Source organism: Oculina patagonica, chromosome 9, assembly GCF_052425735.1.
Source record: "Oculina patagonica isolate OP01 chromosome 9, crgOcupat, whole genome shotgun sequence".
In the NCBI taxonomy this organism is placed as follows: Eukaryota; Metazoa; Cnidaria; class Anthozoa; order Scleractinia; family Oculinidae; genus Oculina; species Oculina patagonica.
In genome coordinates, this window is record NC_135766.1 from 10,214,830 (window position 1) to 10,223,772 (window position 8,943).

Below are 8,943 nucleotides of genomic sequence, written 5' to 3' on the forward strand. Positions count from 1 at the left end.
AAGCCCATCAAACGTAACTAAATACGTAGCTAAAATATAGAGAGCGAAAGCGATAAACTATATACTTTCATTGTCACCATTTGTTCTTACTAATCGATTGTCAACGACTGTGTTTAATCTCGATGTTTAATTTTGATTCGGCATTTCGAGACACTGTACATGTTACACGTAATCATTATTAGACCCGACAAGCAAAAACGGAAAACTATCCGGACTTTGTGTTCGACTGAAATGTTTTATACAAACAAAAATATTTATTTTTCATAAATGTTTGGTTTGTTTTCTCCAGACATTCGTTCCGAAAGCGAGTTTATGCAGTCATTACGAATTTGCATTCATTTTGCTGGCGATGGCGCGGTAAGAGAAAATGAAAATCACAGGCCATTGTAAAACTAAGGCCCTCAGGCTTAATCGTTGTCTTTCCGAAACCACGAAGGCTGAGGTATGAAAAATTGTTTTACCTTTTAGGTCACTGAGCAGGAAGTTGAACCGTTGAAAATGAAATAAAATTTATGACCGGGCCTTTTTTGCAAATACGACCATTGTTTCATACATGGACTGATTGTTAAAAACTACTGGATCATAAAGAAACTCGCCAAAAAATATATTCTGTTCGAATATCGTTTTCTTGACCGATTGATGAACTGCAACGCGTCAGTAGTCTTCACCGTATTGCCCAGAGAGTCGGAAGTAAGCATCGTCGGGCTACCAAGAATCAGTGTATGAGAAACATTATTATATTAAAAAATAAGTTATATTACAAATTTTACACCAACTGCTATCGAAATGGCACAAAACTATTCGTCTGCGAAGTTATAAACGGTGAAAAAGACATTCAGAATGTGAAATTGATAAAGCTAGGCTATCTGACTTCGAAATGCCTTCAGATCAAAGTGAAAACGGCCGGCGTCAAAACAATCACCTCTGACTGTAAACTGATGGCCTAAAATATTACCGTTGTCCCCTTCAAAATGTTATTTCCTCAAGCTAAATAACAAAAAATTGGAAGTCGAAGCGATGAACAAACAATAACCGTGAACAAACAATAAGCGTTCAAAATGAGCAGATGAAAATATTCAGACTCCGTTGAGTTCTTGTTTTGAGTGTTTAATCATTTGGAATATTTAATATTTAATAATGTACATCTCCGTTTGAAGATATTTTTTCATCAATTTGAGCGTGACATTATTCATTCGAATTCTGAAAGCGATTGAGCTTATACAGACAACTTACACAAATTGACATTCTGAGATCAATCTTGGCGATAACAAGAAATAACTCTTTGTACATTGCAACGGCTACTGCTTGTGAGTACTAGTATTTTTAAGAAGCAAAAGTTTTGCGAGCAACATTGTCTTGCATTTGTTTGTGTCATAATTTGCCTGATCCTTGACTTTTAATTGAATGACACTAAAACGTAGTGGTTAGACTGATTCGCTTGATCATTTCCACCATCCAAGGAGCGCTAAGACTGGGATAAAATATTAGGAGTGGAACCAAAATATATGTGGGCAAAGACTTGTCAGCGATGACGTATAACTTACGACGTCTTGAACGTACACGTGTATATACAACGGTAAGCTAAGTACTGCTTTAATTCACATGTGTTTTAAAAACTGTTTCATAAGTACATGAATTGTCACTGCAAGTTCGCATAAATTTGTGGTTAAATGGGGTTACCGTCAACCGCCAATAAAGTCTAAATGTTAGCGCATAAAGAAAAGCAAGATAAGTCCTACACACATGCCATTAAACGCCAACGGGAATTTCTAATTAAGTGTAATAGCATCAACCGAATTCGAATACGTAAATGACAAATGGACTCAATCGTAACATTAAAACAGTAGACCGACCTATATTTTCGGTGAGTACGATGACCAAACGTAGTAAAAAAAAAAAAAACATTACGGGAAAAATAATTCATTTCATTTTACGTTAAAATCAAAACATAGAATGAAGTTACAATGTTAAACAGGCAGAGTTGCGCGGTTAAAATTGTTTTAGCTATTGCTTTAGCCATAATTTTTTTAGTCATGGGCGTATTTAAATACGCTACATTTAACGGCTCTTCTTGGCTTGAGAATCTTTGTACCGGTACCAGCATAGTTTATTATTATTCTTTCGTTTTAATGCATTTCTCGTGTAATTCATTTCGGTAGAATGTTTTTTTAGTATCATTACAATATTTTCGGCCTATTCGCGTCAAATTAACTGATAGTGCGTCATTGATTGGCATGGACTGCAGTGGACGTAACATTCAATTGCGTAAAACTTAGCCGACATGTAAGTGCCGAGAATAAATATTATATTTGCTAACAGTCAACATGAAAAGTTTAAGAATAATTGTTATCGTTTATCGATTCAGCTCGTTAAACGGTCACATATTATTGCTATTTCATTTGCATATTGTCCACTTCCTGATTGAAAGTCGTCTTGTTTTTTTTTTTAAATAATAAATAATAATTACCGTTACTCAACAATTTAATGCACAGCATTATTCGTTAGAGATAAATTAGAAATACGGAGCTTCCGTTGAGAATGTGAAATTTATTTTCTAAATAAATTAAAAGGATAACATCATCAGACTTCTGAAATGATGTGAAAACGGCGTCAAAACAATCATCTTTCAACCATAAACTGATCGATGGCCTAAAATACAATACAAGTCCCGATCCATCAAACTAAATAGCTAAAATAAAGATAGCCAAAGTGAAAGAAAAAATTGTCCTTTTATCTTCACTATATTTTCTTCCTAATCGATTGTCAATAAGAGTATTCAATCTCTATGTTTTAAATTCATTTCGAGACGTTGTTACACGTAATCATTATAGACCCGACCAGCAGAGCGGAAAGTTATCCGGACTTTGTGTTTTTTTCACTCTTGTCTGAAAAAAAATATTTATTTTTCGTAGATTTTTGGTCTGTTCTTCAGTTCTAGATATTCGTTCCGAAAGCGAGTTTATGCATCCATTACGAATTTGCATTCATTTTGCTGGCGATGGCGCGGTAAAAGAACATGAAAATCACAGGCCATTGTAAAACTAAGGCCCTCAGGCTTGATCATTGTCTTCCAAAAACAACGAAGGCTGGGGTATCCCGCTAGCAAAGGAACAAAAACATATAACGCTTAAAATCAACAAAAATATGATTCACGAGCGCGCATGTAGTTTACTTTTAACTTAAAATTTATCCATTAAAAAAGCCAAATGAGTTTTGTATCCATAAACCCCCAATAAGAAGAGCTATAGTTTATCTACTTAAGAACGAAAACGAAAACGTTATGGCCAAATTTAACATCAATTTTAAGCACTTCCGGCTGCAATTTGCTCATGTTTGTCAAAGTGGTCCTTGCATGGTTTACAAAAGTCGTACGTAATATGGCAGTGGGGCTCAATTGAGCGATTATTTAACAGGCGCATATTTTTTCCAGTGATTTCGATAATCAAACGTAATCAAACTAAGATCGATACAGTGGGGTAAAAAAATTGATCATTACAGAATTTTAAATTGTTATAGGCTACATTTAACCGCTCTTTTCGCGGTTTGAGGTGTTGTCGATAGCCGTTCTAAATTTGTTTCAATTTTATTGATCTAGAATCTATTTTGATAAGGGAGATCGGTTAGTAGCAAAAATTGATCAACCTCATCGCAGACTTCGAGGCCCTAACAAAAGGAGGACAATTATTTCAAAATCCACTTATAGTTGTCGAGTATCCACAGATGTCCCAACGGTTTGATTTTCGGCTGTTTATTGAACTAGAATTAAGTGAAGCTGGGTGAAAAAAGCACCTTTGTTGATGACCATTAAACTAAATGAAAAATTGTTTTGCCTTTTTCGTCTGACTGACGCAAATAAGAAAATAAAATTCAAACAGGAAGTTAAACATGAAAATCAAATGAAAAATTAAACGAGGGCCTCTTGTGCAAAAAAAATAACCACTGTTTAAGCGTGGACTGTCAAAAAATACTAGATCATAAACGAAGTCGTCCAAAAAGTTCTGTTATTTGAACAAAATGGTAATTGTCCGATTATCGTTCTCTTCATGATCGATTGATGAAATGCAACGCCTCAGTTGTCTTCACCGAATTGCTCAGACAGTCGAAAATATTAAAGCATCGTATCGGGAGAATGTATCTGATAAGAAACGTATAATTTAAATTTATTATAATTATGCGAAATTATCCACCGAAGGCATCAGTCGAAAAAGCACAAAACTATACGTTTGCGATATAATTAACGGCAAAAATAGATTCGATTCAGATTGTAATTTTTTCGAAATGCTTTCAAAGCGAAAACGGCGTCAAAACAATCATCTCAACTGTAGACTGATATCATCATCATCATCATCATCATCAATTCGCAATTCTCGTCGCGCCAGTAGGCGCATAAGACTGATATCGATGGTCTAAAATATTACCGTTGTTCCCTGACAAAATATATATAAATATATATATCAGAAGTCGAAGCGATAAACAAACTGAACAACAAACAAAAGCGTTCAAAAGCGGATGAAAATTATTAAGACTCTTTTAATAAGTTTTTGTATTGAATGTTTTTTTGCGCGTTTGGAATAATTTTTCTTCTTCCTCTGAAAGCATTTTTTCATCAGTTTAACATTATTCGTTCCGAAGCGGCTACCATTTGTGAGACAGTACAGTGTTGAAGAAGCAAGCTTCATGAAATTAAGTATTGCGAATATTAAGACGGAATCCACTAGGAAGTCGAGTAATATTTATTGAAGTTGGACAAAAATCGAGTACCAGAACAATTTAAATCCTATCGCGTTATTTCCTACCCTTAAATAAAAGGTAAAGATGTAAGTAATTATCCGTGATAACACCAACGACAATTTCTTATCAGAGTCTGAGAAAATGAATTTCAAAGTTCACAAGGTATAGACAAAATCTCACGTGTAGCCATTTTGGAAATTCGTCTTAAGCGATTCAGTGGAATTCAGCGGAACTTCGAAATTTGTTTTCGATGTTTGGTGTTGTTAGAAAAGATTTCTTTTGATAAGATATTTGAAGCAGTAACAAAAAAGTTTGCAATAAGGTGGAAATAATTCTGGTACAACAATTTTTTATCAGAGTCTGAGAAAATGATATTCAAAGTTCACAAGCTATGGGCAAAAGCTCACATCTTTTAAGCGATTCATGGGAATTCAGTGGAACTTCGAAATTTGTTTTCGATGTTTGGTGTTGTTAGAAAAGATTTCTTTCGATAAGATATTTGAAGCAGTAACACAAAAGCTTGCAATCAGGTGTAAATAGTTTTGGTACATAATTTTGTCCAATAACTACTCGAAGTCCTGGCGGATTTCCTCTTAAACACTATCTTGCATTTGTATCATTTTTTTTTCGCCTGAAACTTAACTTTAATTTGTACTCCGTGAAAATGGAGTTTACCGTCAACCGCCAATAAGGCGAAAATTTTAGCCCTTAAAGAAAAGCCAAGTAAAAAAACTGTTCTACATAGTCCATTACATGCATAGCCAGCGTGTCATTATGACAGTCACCAACTTTTTCGGTGAGAATGATTATCGAACGTAATCAAACAAAGACATTGCAGGGATAAACAATTATTATCATTTCTGAGAGAGCCGGAAAACCAAACTCTGATTACATGTACGGATTATACCAAACATTAACCGTAATCTTGTTTTAGTCTTGACCGTTTTTCGATACATTTAGCCCCCCATTCGGCCTGCAAACCTTTGAACCGAAGTCACCGACGCAATTTTTTATTTCGTTTCCATGCATATTGTTATCCTGATCGAAGTTCATTTCCTCTTGAAGTTCTATGTAATTTTTCTGAGGGGGTGAATAAGGGTACTCACATCCGCTGATCCATGCTATTTTTTCCAAATCTGTTAGTGTCCATTTGCCACTATTTTCGTTCAAGTCCGAATCTGCATTACGCGAAAACTTTGTGTGGTATACGGTTGTTTTTCACTACGACGGAAATTAAATGCTGTTTTGTATGCTAATTTTAAGGAAGTACCGTTCAATTGCTTGTTTTGCGACAATTCTGCCAAAAAGCCGAAGAAGACCGTCCAAAGTGATCCGAACTCCGTTTAATATCCACGATCAGAGCTTCTTGACATGAAGAGTCCGGAATTCGCGCCAAAATTCTCAGCAAATCCGCGATGCGCTTTTTTTTTTTTTCAGAAATCTGCAAATGTGCTAAATGTATCGCGCTTTTAAGGCCAAATCTTTCCGTGTACGAACCTATTCACCCCACCTCATCAATAACCAAAGACACAACAATTTATCTACTTTAACCATCATCACACGAAATGTTAGTTAATAATTATACACAATAAATAAAATGAGAGGCTATCGAAAATCTAAAGTTCTCTGAAAGTGAAAACGTCGTCAAAACAATATCCATAATCGTAACATGACGGCAAAACAAACGTTAATTAACTATCGAAATGTGATTTTAAAATGCTGAAAAAGCTTAAATATCGGGAGTTGAAACAACGGAATACTTAAACCATCACTCTGTGTTTTTTCTTCGAAATTAAATATCATCGCGTCTATTCAAAATCTTTTTTTCATTAAGCTCATCACTTCATTATTTATTCATTCCTCTTCAACGACGAGAAATAACGTTTAAAACAATTAACCGAGAAAATTACACTCTTGTTAACAAGTGAATATAAAATTAAATTGATTGAATGATTGATTGATTTTCGCTCTCGTCTAAAAGTATTTTCCCATATTTTTGCCATTTTTGCCATTTTCTGTTCTGAAAGCGAGCTTATGCAGATAACAGCGGTGACAAGGAGTGTGAAGGCTTTATGTACTTTTTTGACTGGCAACCATTTTTTAAATATTTTGACGAAGCAAAAAGTATTGCGAATAGTGCTATCTTCTTGTTTTGTCGCCTGTTTATACTTAACTTTTTAACACTTTTCTGCCGAAACCGCTCTAGAGATATGACAACCGAAAAGCAATCCTGGATAAGAAAAAATTAAAACTGAATTTCATTGAAATTAAAGCCCTCAGGCTCATTTCTGACTTTTGACTGGTTATGTTCAATAAGACCTACAGAAAACCGCCGAGATGTCGTGTTAGGAGCAAAAAACAAAATAAGATTAAAACTAGCCTGTGATCATTAATGTTAATTTTGTTTCGATCTCACGAATAATATATTGACTGAGCATTGTTACGTTTTTTGTTTTAGTGCAGTAAGGAGGGGGAGCAAGCATTTGAGATTAAAACTGAGTTGAAACATTAAATAGCGAGATTAATTTTTGAAAGAGGAAATAAAAGCATAGTGTACGTCAACAGTTTGCAGGTAGACAATACAAACTTGCTGAAATAAAGCTACGGAAAATAACGTGTTTTTATCGTATTGTTATGACTGAGGGAAGTTTGTCAAGGTCATGCAACGATATATATACTCGGGGTTTTCGGTCAAATTGTTCAGTTCTTCAAGGTAGTCGTGAAGAAAAGCGCATTGAAAAACGTTGTTACTTTTGAGTATCGGAAGTCAACTGAAGAAGATGTCAGTGATTCGCTTCACCCTCGTTACTTTGTTGCTGGCCTTACTTATGATGAACCGCTTGGCGGCGCCCAGAGCCGTTGATTCTGGTCCCGAAATCGAAAAAAGTAAGTTCAGATGTGATGTATATTATGATATATGTTGTCGGTGTATATTTGTTTTTAAACATCCACTGTGCTTTTAACTTCCTACAGGTGACGTTCAGTTGAGTGGAAATGACGCGAAGAGCTTTCTGGACAATCCTGCGAGCAACGAAAAGCGCGGAATAACAGAAGAATGTAACGAGGGTTGTACTGCTCACGAAGTGGAGGAGTATCATGAAAATCGAAGGGGAAATAACGGGTGGCGATAGGTAATTATCTCGCACCCTCTTGTTTTTCAAGCTAACTTTTTATTGTTCAGTTGTTTTTGGAATCTTCTTTGTTATCGGTTTAAATCTATTTTTGGTACTGACTTTTTTCTCTTGAATTGCAGCTCTTCAAAATGTCACCGCGACCTTCAGAGCGGAAAAACGAGAGCCAGTGAAGTTAAACTCCATAGATGAACTAGAGTGCAGAAGATGCAGTAGATAACAGTCTGTAAAACAAAGAATCCAAATAAAACTGGCTAAAAGTGAACTCTTCACGTCTCTGTCTTTATTAAAGATAGATGAAAAGTAACACTTCCATCGAAAAAAAAAACGTTTATTACAAGACCTGATGAAATGAGATGAAATGAGATGAGAAGAGAAGGTTAAAACGAGGAAAAATTGATTTTCCCAGGACAAACCCATTCGCATTTTTCTGCATCTCGTTGTGAAGAAGAAGTGGGTGGAGGAGGGGGAGGGGGAGGCGGAAGGGTTTGGATGCGGGGACAGGGGGGGGAACCCTAAGATCATTGGGAGAAGATCGGGCGCGAGTAGCGGGGGTACGGTTCCTGAGATGGCGGTAGGGGGAGAAAACGTTTTGCTCATTTCGTAGTATTTCGCAACAGGGAAAGTACCATGGGGTGGGAACTCTTAGGAAAGGGCGGGAACCGGGAGTATAAGGGGTACGGGATGCGGAAAGTTCAGAACTCCCCCTCCTTAACCCAACTACCAAGATAATGCGCGCCCTGATTATTTAGATCTAGCTTTTGAGCGCGTACACGAAACTTCCTTTTACTCTCCGCGAGCAACTTAAGGTGGCTCGTTCCAGTTTTTCTTGCGTGGGAAGTCTGGTGACTAGCGCGTGCGCCACGCTTCATACCCACGAGTCACGCGCGAGATTTGAAAAGGAAAACAAACATGGCGGCCCAGTGCGAGGTTGCTTTTTTCAATTAAAGAAAGAAATCCGCGTTCAACTGAAGTTGTTTCAACAAGAACATTTTAAGTAAACTTAATGTTCGTCAGTCACAATGTTTTCGGATCTCACTGCTCGAGTTACAAAAGCAAATTCGCATGTGCTGCGATCGAT

General features: G+C 36.3%; 1 protein-coding gene across 1 annotated transcript; it reads left to right on the top strand.

The window, feature by feature from the left end:
• The first annotated feature begins 7,438 nt into the window (after nt 1-7,438).
• LOC144665817 (uncharacterized) lies at nt 7,439-8,127 on the top strand. Its single transcript, XM_078527115.1, has 3 exons — nt 7,439-7,617; nt 7,705-7,862; nt 7,985-8,127. Exons 1-2 carry the CDS (start codon nt 7,512-7,514, stop codon nt 7,860-7,862), a joined length of 264 nt encoding a protein of 87 aa, XP_078383241.1. The 5' UTR covers nt 7,439-7,511; the 3' UTR covers nt 7,985-8,127.
• Nucleotides 8,128-8,943: the final 816 nt, after the last annotated feature.